At 46.7% G+C, this 21,365-nt stretch overlaps 1 protein-coding gene across 7 annotated transcripts in view; it reads left to right on the forward strand.

Annotated features, from left to right (window-relative positions):
- The window catches only part of LOC135544119 (dachshund homolog 2-like), a 295,810-nt gene that overhangs the window by 163,212 nt on the left and 111,233 nt on the right, over positions 1 to 21,365 (forward strand). For 4 of the 7 annotated variants that reach the window (XM_064971510.1, XM_064971511.1, XM_064971514.1 and 1 more), the window contains exon 3: positions 7,707 to 7,859. In XM_064971510.1, the coding sequence (XP_064827582.1) occupies positions 7,707 to 7,859 (153 nt within the window). The remainder of the gene's footprint in view (positions 1 to 7,706; positions 7,860 to 21,365) is intronic. The other 3 variants (XM_064971513.1, XM_064971515.1, XM_064971516.1) reach the window with 1 other exon arrangement.

Consider the following 21,365-nt stretch of genomic DNA (forward strand, 5'->3'; position numbering starts at 1 on the left):
TACCCTAACCCCACTCAGTTAAATACAGTATACCCTAACCCCACTCAGTTAAATACAGTATACCCTAACCCCACTCAGTTAAATACAGTATACCCTAACCCCACTCAATTAAATACAGTATACCCTAACCCCACAGTTAAATACAGTATACCCTAACCCCACTCAGTTAAATACAGTATACCCTAACCCCACTCAGTTAAATACAGTATACCCTAACCCCACAGTTAAATACAGTATACTCTAACCCCACAGTTAAATACAGTATACCCTAACCCCACTCAGTTAAATACAGTATACCCTAACCCCACAGTTAAATACAGTATACCCTAACCCCACTCAGTTAAATACAGTATACCCTAACCCCACAGTTAAATACAGTATACCCTAACCCCACTCAGTTAAATACAGTATACCCTAACCCCACTCAGTTAAATACAGTATACCCTAACCCCACAGTTAAATACAGTATACCCTAACCCCACTCAGTTAAATACAGTATACTCTAACCCCACTCAGTTAAATACAGTATACCCTAACCCCACAGTTAAATACAGTATACCCTAACCCCACTCAGTTAAATACAGTATACCCTAACCCCACTCAGTTAAATACAGTATACCCTAACCCCACAGTTAAATACAGTATACTCTAACCCCACAGTTAAATACAGTATACCCTAACCCCACTCAGTTAAATACAGTATACCCTAACCCCACTCAGTTAAATACAGTATACCCTAACCCCACAGTTAAATACAGTATACCCTAACCCCACTCAGTTAAATACAGTATACCCTAACCCCACAGTTAAATACAGTATACCCTAACCCCACTCAGTTAAATACAGTATACCCGAACCCCACTCAGTTAAATACAGTATACCCTAACCCCACTCAGTTAAATACAGTATACCCTAACCCCTTCTCGCAATCTCAGTTGACTTTAAAACGTTGAATAGGAAAGTTATTTTTTACTGTGTTGAGAATCAAAGGCGGAGTCTGTGGGCCCCACTTCAACCCCACTGCTCTCTGTCTCTTCCTCACGTCCCTTTTCCTGGCATGTTATTCTCCTCGTTGAGAAGGACAAACGTCAAATGCAATAATGCATCCGGCAGAGAGTTGAGGATCACTCAAGTGTCCATATTGGTTGAATAACATGTTCTGTCCAGGCTTGCTTACCTTCCTTACCTCTCCTTTCTTTGAATTCACATGTACATTTGCTAAGCCACTCTAGTGGAATTGTTTGGGTGAGAGAGAGCTTTGAGTGAGCCCTTCCAGCTCAATGTAGTTCCACTCCCCTGTACCGTATGCCTGTAATGGATCTGAAGTGAGCGAGATAGAGCTTGTGACACGTTCTGCTACATATGGACATCGCTGCTTCACACACTGACTCTATCTATGTGACTGGTCCATCCAGTACTTTAGATAGAATTAACAGTCCCTGGCCCACCGTGTTATAGGCTCCATGATGATAACCATGCATTATAATGACAGGAGGAGATAGACACAAGGTTCTGTGTAAAGGTAAAATGCCTGCATACATTCATACTCCGTCTTCCTCCAGTGGCCATGTCTCTGTTGCACAATCAACACCCAAACTGACGACCAAATTCTAGCATCTTTATTAAAACGTCTCCAGCTAACCACCTTCAGTTAAACAGACACCATTTTGGACCGGGCCTGACAACAGCCAATAAGACTGAATGTACAGGAGGAATTCAGGCTGTATCTGGCCTGTGTCTGACCCCACAGAGATCACAAAGAGCTTCTGTAACCTGCCCAGTGTAACAGGCTGGGACTCCGCCCCAGATCATCCCAGCCAGGTTAACGATTAGACGCAAGAATGGCCCCTCCAAGTCTGATGTGAAGAGAAAGGGAGGATGGCTCCAGTCCGATGTGCCTGACTGCCCTACGCTCATCTGCCAGGGCTGACACTGAGAGCCAGGGGTCCTCTATATCTCAGGAGCTCTATTAAAGGCAAACAAGAAGATATCTGTTTGTCCACCCCTGGAAAATGCCGCTCCCCTTTCATCCGCAGGCTCCCATTTCCGTGGGTCGTGACTTTACTCAAACATCAATTACTGTTACGCGTCCTGTTTGATCTCACAGGCTCGTCTTTAATGTCAAATCGGGAGGGGGAAATGTGTAAAGACAATGCAATAATTGTGTGTGTTGTTTCTCTGTCTTGCTGTTTTATGTTCTCAATGTGGTCTGTTAGACAGTGGATGTTGATTGCCTCTCTCTCATGTCAGTCAGAGCTTCTATAATCTTGCCTGTGGTCAGTGTTTGGGGTAACGCGTTAGTAGTGTTACGTAATCAGATTACTTTTATGAGCAACGGCGTTAAAGTAACGCTTTATATAATCAGATGACTTTTATAAGTAACGGATTGGGCAATAATATTATAGTGCCTTTGTCAACTAACACTCCTGATCTCGAGCGAACAGAGAAAGACTGTTTGGAGACAGCTGCTGTCCATAGTAATGTATAGAGGGCACATTACTTTTTCATCTAACTAATCCCAACACTGTAGTACATCATAAGAAACTCTGAAACACTTTTTTCACCTGTAAAACACTGTCATCTCTGAAACACTGTCATCTCTAGAACACTGTCATCTCTGGAACACTGTCATCTCTAGAACACTGTCATCTCTGGAACACTGTCATCTCTAGAACACTGTCATCTCTGAAACACTGTCATCTCTGAAACACTGTCATTTCTGAAACACTGTCATCTCTGGAACATTGTCATCTCTGAAACACTGTCATCTCTGGAACACTGTCATCTCTGGAACACTGTCATCTCTAGAACACTGTCATCTCTGGAACACTGTCATCTCTGGAACACTGTCATCTCTGGAACACTGTCATCTCTGAAACACTGTCATCTCTGGAACACTGTCATCTCTGCAACACTGTCATCTCTGAAACACTGTCATCTCTGGAACACTGTCATCTCTGAAACACTGTCATCTCTGAAACACTGTCATCTCTGGAACACTGTCATCTCTGGAACACTGTCATCTCTGGAACACTGTCATCTCTGGAACACTGTCATCTCTAGAACACTGTCATCTCTGAAACACTGTCATCTCTAGAACACTGTCATCTCTAGAACACTGTCATCTCTAGAACACTGTCATCTCTGGAACACTGTCATCTCTGGAACACTGTCATCTCTGAAACACTGTCATCTCTGGAACACTGTCATCTCTGGAACACTGTCATCTCTGAAACACTGTCATCTCTGGAACACTGTCATCTCTGGGACACTGTCATCTCTGGAACACTGTCATCTCTGAAACACTGTCATCTCTGGGACACTGTCATCTCTGCAACACTGTCATCTCTGGGGCACTGTCATCTCTGGAACACTGTCATCTCTGAAACACTGTCATCTCTGGAACACTGTCATCTCTGGAACACTGTCATCTCTGGAACACTGTCATCTCTAGAACACTGTCATCTCTGGAACACTGTCATCTCTGGAACACTGTCATCTCTAGAACACTGTCATCTCTGGAACACTGTCATCTCTGGAACACTGTCATCTCTGGAGCACTGTCATCTCTGAAACACTGTCACCTTCTCAGAAAGAGCTTTCCCTTTGCCCTGACTGACCCTCAACAGGCTATGTTTCCACCATAGGACTCCTCACAGGCCAGAGAAGAACACTCTCTCTTACTCTCCCTTTAAGAGATGGAGAAAGTTTCAGTGTCCCAATATGTAAATGAACCTGTCCTCATTGAAAGTTAGCTGCCAGTCAGCAAAAACAGTGATGAAAGATCACAGAGACACAGACAAGAGATTTTAGTTAATTTACAGTGAGGACCAATAAGATAATATATGTGTTCTTTTCATTACATCTGCTTTCTGACAGAACAAGTGGAGTGTTTTAGCCTAGCTACCGTAGCCTAGCTACCATAGTTTGACTTGCAAACTCATCCTGTTCATGTACTTAATCCAGGGGCGCAACTTTGGTTTTAGAAGTGTGGGGGGACATTTTTTATCCAGTTGGATAAACACTGAAAACAATCTACTGGACCGCTCGGAGGCGCCCACATGGGCCTAAAGCACACCATTACTTTGTTTTCTATCACATTCCAATGATAAAACTGGGGGGGGGGGGGGGCGAAAATGGAATTTCAGAATGTGGGGGGGACATATTACCTCTGTCCCCAGTGAAAGTTACGCCCCTGAAATAATCTATATGAATAGTACTGCTAAGTTTACATACGTAAATTTAAGAGGGGATTTTAAATGAAAATTGGAATTTGCAGTTTCGTATAAATCAACTTAATGTATGCTAACCAGTAATCCTCGGTGACTATAGTAGGCTAGAAGCATTACAAGATCATATGATCAGATATGGGAATGTTTCCTAGCTCTCCCAAACCTTCTGGATCTGTCATCTCTATACAGTAATTTGCGCCAGGAGAAATTTCAAGCATGCATGTATTTTCTCCCAAGTGCATTCTCAAATCCCACCAAAAATAAAGCTGGTTGTACGGATGTTTATGCCAAGCTTTTAGGGCATTAGCAGGGTTGGCGTGGTGCTCCCTCCATGCTACTGCAGCTGTTTCTCCCCCTCTCCCCGGCCACACGGCCACAGCTAATTCAGAGGTTTGAGTTCCTCTTCAAGCTGCTGCAGCTGTGCCTCTGACAAGTCTGTGGGATTAGGCAACAAAATGAACTCATAATCAAATGAATCAATCATCATGACATTTTGTTTAAATATAGCTATTGAAAACATTTTGCCTGTTTCCTCAGGCAGGCTTAGAAGAGAGGGGCCCGGGATGCATAAAAATAGGAGGCTTGTTTTTTTTAATATAAATGTAAGAACGGAGATTCATTTGTCTTTACCCCGCTCCCCTTCCCTCTCCTCTCCCACTCTATCTGTGCCTGTCTATATTTTTTTCAACTTAGAATCATTTGCTGGTTTATTTGGCTTGCTGTGTGTAGTGGAATTGATAAACATTGGCCGATGAGAGCGGCACGGTTCATTTTCCTCCTTTGGTGTTTTTATCGAGTAGTGATCAGACTCTTCCCTCCACAGGAGTGACTGAAGTGTTCATGTTCACAGAAACAAAATTAAATGATCAATTAATGAACATCTTTTTTTTCTCTCTTTTTTTCTTGACACACCATACCGTTCGAGGCGATTCCGGTAACGGATTAGATCAAGGTGACACATAGTGTGAACCTGGGGACAAAAGAAAAAAGATGGCTATTTTTTTGTCCTGATTTGTAAAGAAATTTAGATCACGGCAAAGCAAGGAGGCAAGGCATCGTCATTTAATTAATTACTTAATGTGTCCTTCCGTCGTCTAATTGAATTAATTATGGGCCTAATTGGACAGAGTGATGATGGCTTCCGGGGCTGTGGAGCCCTTGATGAGCTGAAGGTAGCTGGGTTTCTTAGAGAGTCTGGAAAAGAGGGCTCTCCAGGGACGGACAGGGAGGGACCACCACCACCAGGGACCCTCCCTACCACCACCACCAGGGACCATCCCTACCACCACCACCAGGGACCCTCCCTACCACCACCACCAGGGACCATCCCTACCACCACCACCAGGGACCCTCCCTACCACCACCAGGGACCCTCCCTACCACCACCACCAGGGACCCTCCCTACCACCACCACCAGGGACCCTCCCTACCACCACCACCAGGGACCCTCCCTACCACCACCACCAGGGACCCTCCCTACCACCACCACCAGGGACCCTCCCTACCACCACCACCAGGGACCATCCCTACCACCACCACCAGGGACCCTCCCTACCACCACCACCAGGGACCCTCCCTACCACCACCACCAGGGACCCTCCCTACCACCACCACCAGGGACCCTCCCTACCACCACCACCAGGGACCATCCCTACCACCACCACCAGGGACCCTCCCTACCACCACCACCAGGGACCCTCCCTACCACCACCACCAGGGACCATCCCTACCACCACCACCAGGGACCCTCCCTACCACCACCAGCAGGGACCATCCCTACCACCACCACCAGGGACCCTCCCTACCACCACCAGCAGGGACCATCCCTACCACCACCACCAGGGACCCTCCCTACCACCACCACCAGGGACCCTCCCTACCACCACCACCAGGGACCCTCCCTACCACCACCACCAGGGACCCTCCCTACCACCACCACCAGGGACCCTCCCTACCACCACCAGGGACCCTCCCTACCACCACCACCAGGGACCCTCCCTACCACCACCACCAGGACCCTCCCTACCACCACCACCAGGGACCCTCCCTACCACCACCAGGGACCCTCCCTACCACCACCCCCAGGGACCCTCCCTACCACCACCACCAGTTACCCTCCCTACCACCACCACCAGGGACCCTCCCTACCACCACCACCAGGGACCCTCCCTACCACCACCACCAGGGACCCTCCCTACCACCACCACCAGTGACCCTCCCTACCACCACCACCAGTGACCCTCCCTACCACCACCACCAGGGACCCTCCCTACCACCACCACCAGTGACCCTCCCTACCACCACCACCAGGGACCCTCCCTACCACCACCACCAGTGACCCTCCCTACCACCACCACCAGGGACCCTCCCTCCCACCACCACCAGGGACCCTCCCTACCACCACCACCAGGGACCCTCCCTACCACCACCACCAGGGACCCTCCCTACCACCACCAGGGACCCTCCCTACCACCACCACCAGGGACCCTCCCTACCACCACCACCAGGGACCCTCCCTACCACCACCACCAGGGACCCTCCCTACCACCACCACCAGGGACCCTCCCTACCACCACCAGGGACCCTCCCTACCACCACCCCCAGGGACCCTCCCTACCACCACCACCAGTTACCCTCCCTACCACCACCACCAGGGACCCTCCCTACCACCACCACCAGGGACCCTCCCTACCACCACCACCAGTGACCCTCCCTACCACCACCACCAGTGACCCTCCCTACCACCACCACCAGTGACCCTCCCTACCACCACCACCAGGGACCCTCCCTACCACCACCACCAGTGACCCTCCCTACCACCACCACCAGGGACCCTCCCTACCACCACCACCAGTGACCCTCCCTACCACCACCACCAGGGACCCTCCCTCCCACCACCACCAGGGACCCTCCCTACCACCACCACCAGGGACCCTCCCTACCACCACTACCAGGGACCCTCCCTACCACCACCACCAGTGACCCTCCCTACCACCACCACCAGGGACCCTCCCTACCACCACCACCAGGGACCCTCCCTACCACCACCACCAGGGACCCTCCCTACCACCACCACCAGGGACCCTCCCTACCACCACCACCAGTGGCCCATCTCCCCTCAGCTCAGCTCAGCTTGGGTTGGTGGGGTCAGGGGAGGCCTGGGGCCAGCTAGAGCCTCACTCTGGCTCCTCTACAGAAATATCTCTGAAGACCAAGTACACGTGCTTAGACTGAGAGGAACTGAAATGAAAAAAGCATGACACATCATCCAAGTTGTGTTTTACTCCAAATAGCTTTAGATGTCTTTATTACAGGGCTATGAACATCTGTCCAGCTCAGTAGCTGCAGCTTCTCAGCTTATTTCTTTATAGGGCATATAGATATCTAAGCTTTATCAAAATGCAAATAAGCTTGTGTGTTGTCTTTCGATGTGTGTATTTTTCCTTGCTGTGTATGCTTGTGATTTGTGTACAGTATTTATGTGTTGTCCTGCAGGGCTGACGGCTGCAGCGATGGCTGAGGCTATGAAGCTGCAGAAGATGAAGCTGATGGCCATGAACAACCTGCACGGAGCCGGCAGCCAGAACGGTACCGAGTCGGAGAACGACGAGCTCAACTCCAACACAGGTTAGACATCCACACTTGATTGTTTATCACAGCTAACTACTGAGGCACAATGAACAGGAAAGTATAACAGTATACATAAAAAATACCCTTAAAATAAAGATAATTCACATAATTATTATGACTGCCAACTTACATAAAAATATTGATTTCATAGCCCCCAAATCATGACAGATGTGTCTGTTCAAATCTACAGCCAGTATTTAACAGCCCACGCATGTGTCTAGCCGTAACTAGGAGGAGAGGTGGCTAGAAACTGCAGAACGTTTTGTCTCCTTGAAATGTCTCTCTGTCCATGTCTCTCTGTCCATGTCTCTCTGTCCGTGTCTCTCTGTCTGTGTCACTCTGTCCGTGTCTCTCTGTCCGTGTCTCTCTGTCCGTGTCTCTCTGTCCGTGTCTCTCTGTCCGTGTCTCTCTGTCCATGTCTCTCTGTCCGTGTCTCTCTGTCCATGTCTCTCTGTCCATGTCTCTCTGTCCATGTCTCTCTGTCCGTGTCTCTCTGTCCGTGTCTCTCTGTCCGTGTATCTCTGTCCGTGTCTCTCTGTCCGTGTCTCTCTGTCCGTATCTCACTGTCCATGTCTCTCTGTCCATGTCTCTCTGTCCGTGTCTCTCTGTCCGTGTCTCTCTGTCCGTGTCTCTCTGTCCATGTATCTCTGTCCATGTCTCTCTCCATGTCTCTCTGTCCATGTCTCTCTGTCCATGTCTCTCTGTCCGTGTCTCTCTGTCCATGTCTCTCAGTCCGTGTCCCTCTGTCCATGTCTCTCTGTCCGTGTCCCTCTGTCCGTGTCTCTCTGTCCATGTCTCTCTGTCCATGTCTCTCTGTCCATGTCTCTCTGTCCATGTATCTCTGTCCGTGTCTCTGTCCGTGTCTCTCTGTCCGTGCCTCTCTGTCCATGTCTCTCTGTCCATGTCTCTCTGTCCGTGTCTCTCTGTCCATGTCTCTCTGTCCATGTCTCTCTCTCTATGTCTCTCTGTCCGTGTCTCTCTCTCCATGTCTCTCTGTCCGTGTCTCTCTGTCCGTGTCTCTCTGTCCATGTCTCTCTGTCCATGTCTCTCTCTCCATGTCTCTCTGTCCATGTCTCTCTGTCCATGTCTCTCTCTCTATGTCTCTCTGTCCGTGTCTCTCTCTCCATGTCTCTCTGTCCGTGTCTCTCTGTCCGTGTCTCTCTGTCCATGTCTCTCTGTCCATGTCTCTCTGTCCGTGTCTCTCTGTCCATGTCTCTCTGTCCATGTCTCTCTCTCCATGTCTCTCTGTCCATGTCTCTCTCTCCGTGTCTCTCTGTCCGTGTCTCTCTGTCCGTGTCTCTCTGTCCGTGTCTCTCTGTCCGTGTCTCTCTGTCCGTGTCTCTCTGTCCTTGTCTCTCTCTCCATGTCTCTCTCTCCATGTCTCTCTGTCCGTGTCTCTCTGTCCGTGTCTCTCTGTCCGTGTCTCTCTGTCCGTGTCTCTCTGTCCATGTCTCTCTGTCCATGTCTCTCTCTCCGTGTCTCTCTCTCCGTGTCTCTCTGTCCGTGTCTCTCTGTCCGTGTCTCTCTGTCCGTGTCTCTGTGTCCGTGTCTCTCTGTCCGTGTCTCTCTGTCCATGTCTCTCTGTCCATGTCTCTCTGTCCATGTCTCTCTGTCCATGTATCTCTGTCCATGTCTCTCTGTCCATGTCTCTCTGTCCATGTCTCTCTGTCCGTGGTTGCTCAGCTCCACTACGGGTAATTGATTCTGGCCCACGCATTGCTTTCTCTTTAGCCTTATTTTATTGAGGCCTAGGACGTCCTTAATGTCTGCGAGCTGACTGTGCATTTAGATGGAGGTGATGGCAGTGTGTGTGACTGACAGTACGTGTGGCAGTGGGCTGGTTAACAGAGGCGCCACCACAGACACAGAGAGCCTTCTCTATACCACCCAGAGCCACGCAGACACAGAGAGCCTTCTCTATACCACCCGGAGTCACGCAGACACAGAGAGCCTTCTCTATACCACCCAGAGCCACGCAGACACAGAGAGCCTTCTCTATACCACCCGGAGTCACGCAGACACAGAGAGCCTTCTCTATACCACCCGGAGTCACGCAGACACAGAGAGCCTTCTCTATACCACCGAGAGCCACACAGACACAGAGAGCCTTCTCTATACCACCCAGAGCCACACAGACACAGAGAGCCTTCTCTATACCACCCAGAGCCACACAGACACAGAGAGCCTTCTCTATACCACCCAGAGCCACGCAGACACAGAGAGCCTTCTCTATACCACCCAGAGCCACGCAGACACAGAGAGCCTTCTCTATACCACCCAGAGCCACACAGACACAGAGAGCCTTCTCTATACCACCGAGAGCCACACAGACACAGAGAGCCTTCTCTATACCACCCGGAGTCACGCAGACACAGAGAGCCTTCTCTATACCACCCGGAATCACGCAGACACAGAGAGCCTTCTCTATACCACCCAGAGCCACGCAGACACAGAGAGCCTTATGTATACCACCCAGAGCCACGCAGACACAGAGAGCCTTATGTATACCACCCAGAGCCACGCAGACACAGAGAGCCTTATGTATACCACCCAGAGCCACGCAGACACAGAGAGCCTTCTCTATACCACCCAGCGCCACGCAGACACAGAGAGCCTTCTCTATACCACCCGGAGTCACGCAGACACAGAGAGCCTTATGTATAGCACCCAGAGCCACACAGACACAGAGAGCCTTCTCTATACCACCCAGAGCCACGCAGACACAGAGAGCCTTCTCTATACCACCCAGAGTCACGCAGACACAGAGAGCCTTATGTATACCACCCATAGCCACACAGACACAGAGAGCCTTCTCTATACCACCCAGAGCCACACAGACACAGAGAGCCTTCTCTATACCACCGAGAGCCACACAGACACAGAGAGCCTTGTCTATACCACCCAGAGCCACACAGACACAGAGAGCCTTCTCTATACCACCCAGAGCCACACAGACACAATGAGCCTTCTCTATACCACCCAGAGCCACGCAGACACAGAGAGCCTTCTCTATACCACCCGGAGTCACGCAGACACAGAGAGCCTTCTCTATACCACCCAGAGCCACACAGACACAGAGAGCCTTCTCTATACCACCCAGAGCCACGCAGACACAGAGAGCCTTCTCTATACCACCCAGAGCCATAGCAGATGCAGACTCCCCCGAGACGTGAGCCAGAATATGTAGAGGGACAAGTAAAATACTCACAAACACACACACATGCAGATAGGACAAACTGATGTACACACTTATTTATATTTCATAGTTTTTACATATAAACACACGGGAACTGTGAGGCAAGACAACAGAAAATGTAGAAAAAGGTTTACCGGACTCATTTATTTGTCTTCTGGGGTGATGCTGTTGCGTGGTAAAGAGTGGGTGACCTTGGCAACAGTAGGCAGGCAAAAAGTGTCTTTCATACATCCAACCCCAATAGCGGAGCTGCATGACGATTGCGTCCCCCATGCACTAAACACAAATTCCTGAGCTGTGTTTGAATACCCATACTAACATGTACTGTATACTACATGCTTAATGAGTATATACAGTGCCTTGCGAAAGTATTCGGCCCCCTTGAACTTTGCGACTTTTTGCCACATTTCAGGCTTCAAACATAAAGATATAAAACTGTATTTTTTTGTGAAGAATCAACAACAAGTGGGACACAATCATGAAGTGGAACGACATTTATTGGATATTTCAAACTTTTTTAACAAATCAAAAACTGAAAAATTGGGCGTGCAAAATTATTCAGCCCCTTTACTTTCAGTGCAGCAAACTCTCTCCAGAAGTTCAGTGAGGATCTCTGAATGATCCAATGTTGACCTAAATGACTAATGATGCTAAATTACAATCCACCTGTGTGTAATCAAGTCTCCGTATAAATGCACCTGCACTGTGATAGTCTCAGAGGTCCGTTAAAAGCGCAGAGAGCATCATGAAGAACAAGGAACACACCAGGCAGTTCCGAGATACTGTTGTGAAGAAGTTTAAAGCCGGATTTGGATACAAAAAGATTTCCCAAGCTTTAAACATCCTAAGGAGCACTGTGCAAGCGATAATATTGAAATAGAAGGAGTATCAGACCACTGCAAATCTACCAAGACCTGGCCGTCCCTCTAAACTTTCAGCTCATACAAGGAGAAGACTGATCAGAGATGCAGCCAAGAGGCCCGTGATCACTCTGGATGAACTGCAGAGATCTACAGCTGAGGTGGGAGACTCTGTCCATAGGACAACAATCAGTCGTATATAGCACAAATTTGGCCTTTATGGAAGAGTGGCAAGAAGAAAGCCATTTCTTAAAGATATCCATAAAAAGTGTTGTTTAAAGTTTGCCACAAGCCACCTGGGAGACACACCAAACATGTGGAAGAAGGTGCTCTGGTCAGATGAAACCAAAATTGAACTTTTTGGCAACAATGCAAAACGTTATGTTTGGCGTAAAAGCAACACAGCTCATCACCCTGAACACACCATACCCACTGTCAAACATGGTGGTGGCAGCATCATGGTTTGGGCCTGCTTTTCTTCAGCAGGGACAGGGAAGATGGTTTTTAAATGATGGGAAGATGGATGGAGCCAAATACAGGACCATTCTGGAAGAAAACCTGATGGAGTCTGCAAAAGACCTGAGACTGGGACGGAGATTTGTCTTCCAACAAGACAATGATCCAAAACATAAAGCAAAATCTACAATGGAATGGTTCAAAAATAAACATATCCAGGTGTTAGAATGGCCAAGTCAAAGTCCAGACCTGAATCCAATCGAGAATCTGTGGAAAGAACTGAAAACTGCTGTTCACAAATGCTCTCCATCCAACCTCACTGAGCTTAAGCTGTTTTGCAAGGAGGAATGGGAAAAAAATTCAGTCTCTCGATGTGCAAAACTGATAGAGACATACCCCAAGCGACTTACAGCTGTAATCGCAGCAAAAGGTGCCGCTACAAAGTATTAACTTAAGGAGGCTGAATAATTTTGCACGCCCAATTTTTCAGTTTTTGATTTGTTCAAAAAGTTTGAAATATCTAATAAATGTCATTCCACTTCATGATTGTGTCCCACTTGTTGTTGATTCTTCACAAAAAAATACAGTTTTATTTATTTATGTTTGAAGCCTGAAATGTGGCAAAAGGTCGCAAAGTTCAAGGGGGCCGAATACTTTCGCAAGGCACTGTACTAAACTCAGCAAAAAAAAGAAACGTCCCTTTTTCAGGGCCGTGTATTTCGAAGATAATTCGTAAAAATCCAAATAACTTCACAGATCTTCATTGTAAAGGGTTTAAACACTGTTCTCATGCTTGTTCTATGAACCATAAACAATTCATGAACATGGAACCTGTGGAACAGTCGCTAAGACACTAACAGCTTACAGACGGTAGGCAATTAAGGTCATAGTTATGAAAACTTAGGACACTAAAGAGGTCTTTCTACTGACTCTGAAAAACACCAAAAGAAAGATGCCCAGGGTCCCTGCTCATCTGCGTGACGTGCCTTAGGCATGCTGCAAGGAGGCATGAGGACTGCAGATGTGGCAAGGGCAATAAATTGCAATGTCTGTACTGTGAGACACCTAAGACAGCGCTACAGGGAGACAGAATAGACAGCTGATCGTCCTCGCAGTGGCAGACCACATGTAACAACACCTGCACAGGATCGGTACATCTGAACATCACACCTGCAGGACAGGTACAGGATGGCAACAACAACTGTCCGAGTTACACCAGGAATGCACAATCCCTCCATCAGTGCTCAGACTGTCCGCAATAGGCTGAGAGAGGCTGAATTTAGGGCTTGTAGGCCTGTTGTAATGCAGGTCCTCAACAGACATTACCGGCAACAACGTCGCCTATGGGCACAAACCAACCGTCGCTGGACCAGACAGGACTGTCAAAAAGTGCTCTTCACTGACGAGTTGCGGTTTTGTCTCACCAGTGGTGATGGTCGGATTCATGTTTCTCATCAAAGGAATGAGCGTTACACCGAGGCCTGTACTCTGGAGCGGGATCGATTTGGAGGTGGAGGGTCTGTCATGGTCTGTAAATCCAGAGCGTTGTCAGATTGTCTGTTCTTAAATCCAGAGTGTTGTCAGATTGTCTGTTCGTAAATCCAGAGCTTTGTCAGATTGTCTGTTCGTAAATTCTGAGCATTTCGCTCTCAGAGTGCGTCACTGGACGCTCCGGCAGAGGAGTAGGGTTGATCCAAGCGTTCTGACCTCACAACCGCTGTCAAGCACCCAAGCTAACTTGCTAAAGTTTGCTAGCTTGCTAGCTACTTCCAGACACAAATGAGAGAACACCTCACTCTGACCATTTTTCTCACCCTAGCAGAGCTGGTTAGGCTGCTGCTGGAAACTATTTCATTACAATTTTATTTGCTGACGTTTACTGACACCGGCCATTTATTCAACGGGTGTTGAGCATTCATAAATTCATCAGTTATTCTGAGCTCTGGCACACTCAGACGAGAGTTCTCTGAAATCGGAGTAGATATAATTAACGAGGTCCATTGAGAACGCACAACGACTAAACCACTTAGCTAAGAATGACGTGAATAATCAAGTCAATAAATGTTGGGTAGTTAGTTAGATTATAGTTAATATACTGCCTGGCAAGTTCGATGTATAAGTAGCCAACTAATGTTAACGTTACTCGTTATGTTACTAGCAAACATACCGGTATATACTGCTGTAATGCTATGCGGTTCGTAAGGATAAGGATTGTGTAGCTAACATGTAACGCAACTTATTTAAAAAGTAATTTCTTCATTACATTGCTCAACATTTTATTTAAATTGGTCATAATTAGTTAAAACAATGAATTTGTATTGGCTGCATATTTTCTGCCATTTTCTTCAAATTTGAAAGCGTAGTGAAACCACGCCCATTTTCTGAAGAATTGCAGCATGGGCCCTAAAAGCACAGAAATAGTGTCCACTGCTTGTATACTTCGTATTTTGCCGAATTTAGTACGACATCCGGGAACTTTTGGCCTACTAACTATATCCATACTATGACCAATAAGCATACTAACTATATCCATACTATGACCAATAAGCATACTAACTATATCCATACTAACTATATCCATACTATGACCAATAAGCATACTAACTATATCCATACTATGACCAATAAGCATACTAACTAAATCCATACTAACTATATCCATACTATGACCAATAAGCATTCTAACTATATCCATACTATGACCAATAAGCATTCTAACTATATCCATACTAACTATATCCATACTATGACCAATAAGCTTTCTAACTATATCCATACTAACTATATCCATACTATGACCAATAAGCATACTAACTATATCCATACTATGACCAATAAGCATACTAACTATATCCATACTATGACCAATAAGTTTTTGCTAAGTTCAGCGTATTGTACAGCGTATTGTACATTGCTCTCTGTTACTCTTTGTATGTATTGGCGTTAGCACAGTGTACATGATCCCAATTCTAGCTCCAAGATTGCGGCAATTTGAAGAAAAAAAAACGAAAATGTAGATTGTCCTGATTTATTGTCACATTGAACCAATGTTGCGCGCCGTAGTTTAAAAGTGCTAAAACAATGACCATCATAACTGAATTCTGCCGTTTTTATGCACGTTGTCCATGTTCCTGATCAAATGAAGCCCGGTAGCAATATCTGCGTAAATGATTACCCATAGTTAGATCTCCTCCAGTACATTGTAACGAGACAGCCATGGGCCTGGGTGATAATGACACAGCTGGATGGAGAGGAGAGGGTGTGTCAAGTAGACAGGGTTTGGCTTGGTGTCTGTGAGTCCACAGTCTGTCACAGCCCTTCTAATGTACTCCTCCCTGACACCAGCACTACAGAGAGCTGGCCATGTCACACCACTGACGATGATGATGATGATGACTGTAATCATTACAGAGAGAGAGAGAGAGGCAGCAGGCTTTGCTGGGGGGTCTGTCCAGCTGATGCCATGCGAGTGGGCCTCGATTCGCACTAACACACAAGTCACCCACAATTCAGCAGGCTACTCTTTCCCCCAAAATGGAGAAGCCAGTGAGTTAGCCCTCCTGTAGAAAGCATTTGAAGGGACCCGCTTCACTGAGACCTGGGGGCCTATAACCTAAAGACTGGAAACAGTTCAACCACAGTCTGTGTTGTGGAAATTACATCTAACCCCCCCCCCCCCCACACACACACACACACATACACCACCGAGAGCCAGAGCTGTAGGAGCAGAAACCTGAGAGGATGCAGGAGACGAAGGAGAAGGAGGAGGGGGTATGCTTCATCTCATTAACATCGTTCAAACCCTCGGAAGAGTTGGTAGAACGACGGTGTGCTTTCTGCCTGGTCTCGCAGTTTGTTATCGGGGTGGATGGTGGTGGGACGGGGATGTTGGCATCTGATCTATATAAATCACGTCGCGTAAGTTAAACCCGCGGCTCCAGAAGACATCCCTCCGACTTTAACCCCTTGCGTTCTCTCTTTCGCGGCCAAGACTCTGATCCCGAGACGACAGCCGCCTGATGTCTGCTTCTTCTCTCCTTCCTTTTTTCTTTTCATTTCCTGTTTCTTTCTCGTTCTTGCGTTCCCGGGGGCTGTTTGGTCCCTCTCTGATGGCAAGCTGCTTCTTTGGAGAACATCAAACAGCTAATCTGCATCTTCCCCTCCGTGTGGGATGGGCTGTGAAACACCTTCAGCTATCTGCACACATCAGTTAGCGGAGATAGGGGGGGGACTTGATTTCAATCTCTTTCCCCTTAGACAGCGACCCCAGCCGCCAACCCTCCTTTCAAGACAAAAAAGTAATACATTTAGAAAGCATCTCTCACCACAGACCACAGAGAACTGGCGAGCGCCTAATCAGTTGACCAATTTGGCTTACCACAATCTAACTTTGGGGAGTCTCCTAAAGTGCACAGCAGAAGTTGGTTGTCAGCTCCTGGAGACTGTTTGAAAGGGTGTTTATACTCTCAGGGTTTTACAGCTGAAAAGCAGCTAAGAGGCACAGGGGCTCCTGTGAATTGGTGTCTTTAAATATAAATATGCCTCTGAACTCTTGTTAACAAGGAAGAAGGAAGAGAATACTGAAGGGAGAACATGTGTTTCTGGTCGGGCGGCAGGAGAAGAATAGCCGAGCAAAACAGAGGCTCATTGGTCTAATGGAGTCAGGGATAATGTCAGGGAAAATCACCATCACAAATGACATCAGAGAACAACTGATACATTTTTCCTTTGTGACTGACAAGTTAAAAGAGAAAGAGAAATACCATGCCTCATTTAAACTGGCCCTGGAATCTGTTAGGCACGTGATTTGCAGAGGTAGCAAAAAACAAGTATGAGTGTAGAGAGAGAGAGAGAGAGAGAGAGAGAGAGAGAGAGAGAGAGAGAGAGAGAGAGAGAGAGATGTTGTTGATGCATTGAGAGAGAGAGAGAGAGAGAGAGAGAGAGGTGTTGTTGATGTATAGAGAGAGAAAGAGAGAGAGAGAGAGATGTTGTTGATCTCTCACTTCTCTGTCTCTCACCTCTCTATCTCTTTACTCTCTATCCCTTACCTCTATGTCGCTTTCCTCTCTATCTTTCACCTCTCTATCTTTGCTCTATCTCTCACCTCTCTGTCTCTCACCTCTCTGTCCCTCTCCTCTCTATCTCTCTCATCTCTCAATGTATCTCATCTCTCTATCTCTCACTGCTCTATCTCTCTCATCTCTCAATGTCTCTCATATTTCTATCTCTCTCTATCTCTCTCATGTCTCAATCTCTCACTGCCCTATCTCTCTATATCTCACTGCTCTCTCTCTCTCTCGTCTCTCTATCTCTCATCTCTCTAATTACCACTGCTCTATCTCTCTATATCTCACTGCTCTATCTCTCACCTCTCTATCCCTCACCTCTCTTTCTCTTTACTCTCTATCTCTCACCTCTCTATCTCTCACTGCACTCTCTCTCTCTATCCCTCACCTCTATTTCTCTTTACTCTATCTCTCACCTCTCTATCTCTCACTGCAATCTCTCTCTCTATCTCTCACCTCTCTATCTCTCACCTCTCTGTCTCTCACCTCTCTATCCCTCACCTCTCTATCTCTCACCTCTCTATCTCTCACCTTACTATCTTTCACCTCTCTATCCCTCACCTCTCTTTCTCTTTACTCTCTATCTCTCACTTTTCTATCTCTTTACTCTGACTCTCACCTCTGTCTCCCACCTCTCTATCTCTCACCTCTCTATCTCTCATCTCTATATCTCACCTTATTCTCTCTCCCCTCTCTATTTCTCATCTCTCTATCTTTCACCTGTCTAGCTCTCACCTTACTATCTCTCACCTCTATCGCTCTACTCTCTGACTCTCACCTCTATCTTTCATCTCTCTATCTTTATCTATCTCTCATCTCTCTATCTCCCTTATCAATTCAAGGGCTTTATTGGCATGAGAAACATGTGTTAACATTGCCAAAGCAAGTGATGTAGATAATATAAAAAGTGAAATAAACAATACAAATTAACAGTAAACATTACACATACAGAAGTTTCAAAAGAATAAAGACATTACAAATGTCATATTATGTATATATACGGTGTTGTAACGATGTACACATGGTTAATGTACAAAAGGGAAAATAAATAAGTATACATATGGGTTGTAGTTACAATGGTGTTTGTTCTTCACTGGTTGACCTTTTCTTGTAGCAACAGGTTACACATCTTGCTGCTGTGATGGCAGCTCAATTTCCACCTCATTTTGTGGTCAGTGTGCAAAGAGCCTGTCTTCTCTTGAGAGCCAGGTCTGTCTACGGCGGCCTTTCTCAATAGCAAGGCTATGCTCACTGAGTCTGTACATAGTCAAAGCTTTCCTTAAGTTTGGGTCAGTCACAGTGGCCAGGTATTCTGCCACTGTGTACTCTCTGTTTAGGGCCAAATAGCATTCTAGTTTGCTCTCTTTCAAATGTGTCAAGTAATTATCTTTTTGTTTTCTCATGATTTGGTTGTGTTGCTGTCCTGGGGCTCTGTGGGGTGTGTTTGTGTTTGTGTTTGTGAACAGAGCCCCAGGACCAGCTTGCTTAGGGGACTCTTCTCCAGGTTCATCTTTCTGTAGGTGATGGCTTTGTTTTGGAAGGTTTGGGAATCACTTCCTTTTAGGTGGTTGTAGAATTTAACAGCTCTTTTCTGGATTTTGATAATTAGCTGGCCTAATTCTGATCTGCATGCATTATTTGGTGTTCTACGTTGTACACGGAGGATATTTTTGCAGACCTCTGCATGCAGAGTCTCAATTTGGTGTTTGTGAATTCTTGGTTGGTGAGCGGACCCCAGACCTCACAACCGTAAAGGGCAATGGGTTCTATAACTGATTCAAGTATTTTTAGCCAGATCCTAATTGCTATGTTGAATTTTATGTTCCTTTTGATGGCTCTCTCACTGCTCTATATCTCTATCTCTCTATCTCTCACTGCTCTATCTCTTTCATATCTCTCTCCTCTATCTCTCAATCTCTCTCACTCCATCTCTCACTACTCTATATCTCTATCGCTCTATCTCTCACTGATCTATTTCTCTCGTCTTTCATATCTCTCTATCTCCCTTGTCTCTCATCTCTCTAATATCTCTATCTCTTTCATCTAACTATCTATCTCTCTCCCTTGTATCTCAGTTCTCTCTCTCGTCTCTATCTCTCTCCTCTCTCAATCTCTCTCTCTCCATCTCTCACTGCTCTATATCTCTCTCTCTTGCCTCTCATCTCTCTAATATCTCTATCTCTTTCATCTATCTATCTCTCTATCTCTCTCTCACTGATCTATCTCTCTTGTCTCTCATCTCTCTCTCTTTCTCTCATCTCTCTACCACTCTCTCTCGTCTCTCTATCTCTCTCGTCTCTCTATCTCTCTCTCTCGTCTCTTTATCTCTCTCTCATCTCTCTATCTCTCTCGTCACTCTCTCTCTCTCGTCTCTCTATCTCTCGTCTCTCTATCTCTCTCTCTCGTCTCTCTATCTCTCTCTCTCGTCTCTCCATCTCTCTCTCTCATCTCTCTATCTCTCTCGTCACTCTCTCTCTCTCGTCTCTCTATCTCTCTCTCTCGTCTCTCTATCTCTCTCTCTCATCTCTCTAACTCTCTCGTCACTCTCTCTTTATCTCGTCTCTCTATCTCTCTCTCTCGTCTCTCATCTCTCTCTCTCATCTCTCTATCTCTCTCGCCACTCTCTCTCTATCTCGTCTCTCTATCTCTCTCTCTCGTCTCTCTATCTCTCTCTCTCATCTCTCTATCTCTCTCGTCACTCTCTCTCTATCTCGTCTCTCTATCTCTCATCACTCTCTCTCTATCTCGTCTCTCTATCTCTCTCTCTTGTCTCTCTATCTCTTTCGTCTCTCTATCACTCTCGCTCGTCTCTCTATCTCTCTCTCTCTCCATCTCTCTCGTCTCTCTATCACTCTCTCTCGTCTCTCTATCTCTCTCTCCATCTCTCTCGTCTCTCTATCACTCTCTCTCGTCTCTCTATCTTTCTCTCTCTCCATCTCTCTCGTCTCTCTATCACTCTCTCTCGTCTCTCTATCTCTCACCTCTCTTTTCATTTTCTCCTCTTTTGAAGCCCTGTGTTTTTGTTGGGAAAGTGTCACTCTTGCTTCGACTGATTGGCCTGTTTGATAACAGCCCCTTCCTGTCTCACTGCCATGTTTCAAAAACACAAGAAGAATGGAAGAGAGAGTTAGACTTCCTTTTCTCTTCTCTTCTCTTCTCTTCTCTTCTCTAGTCTCCCTCCCTAACTCTCTCTCTCTCTCTCCCTCCCTCCTTCCACCCAGCTGTAACAAGAGACACCCCTTTTCCCTTTATCTGACTGAGGGACAGTGTCATTGGATAGCCCTGGGCAGTTTGTTTTGTGTCCAGGATTGACCAGCGTGGCGAGTGTGAGGGTGATCTCAGCTGGTCTCGTGGGCTGGGGTCATCTTACTCTGCTGCTTCTCTTGTCTTTGTTCCTCTTGTTGCTTCGTGTGGACACCTTCTTCTCTCTTGAACAGCAGGGTCATTGTTGCAAACAATGTACCACCTTTTTATTCTTTATGAAGGTTCATTTGCAGGAAGATATTTCTCACAACTCTATGTCTGTAATTTGTGACATTTTCAATCACATCAAAAGTAAGAAATAAAATAAATGTGTGCACAAACATGTTTTGCACATGGGAGTTTCCCCCCCCCATGTGTTTGAGTATACTGATACTGGTGATGTAACTGCTCTATGGCTGAGACCCTCTGTCCTGTTGAGTCTGAGCTCTCAGCTCAATGCTGCCCCTTGTGGGAACATAAGGAACAGCAGCTAGACCACAGACTATTTTTTATTTTATTTTACTAGGCAAGTCAGTTAAGAACAAATTCTTATTTTCAATGATGGCCTAGGAACAGTGGGTTAACTGCCCGTTCAGGGGCAGAACAACAGATTTTTTAACCACTAGGCTACCCTGCCGCCCCTGCCACAATACTGAAATATGAGAACCCTCACTGAACGTAG

This window comes from Oncorhynchus masou, chromosome 8 (genome assembly GCF_036934945.1).
Source record: "Oncorhynchus masou masou isolate Uvic2021 chromosome 8, UVic_Omas_1.1, whole genome shotgun sequence".
NCBI lineage: Eukaryota > Metazoa > Chordata > Actinopteri > Salmoniformes > Salmonidae > Oncorhynchus > Oncorhynchus masou.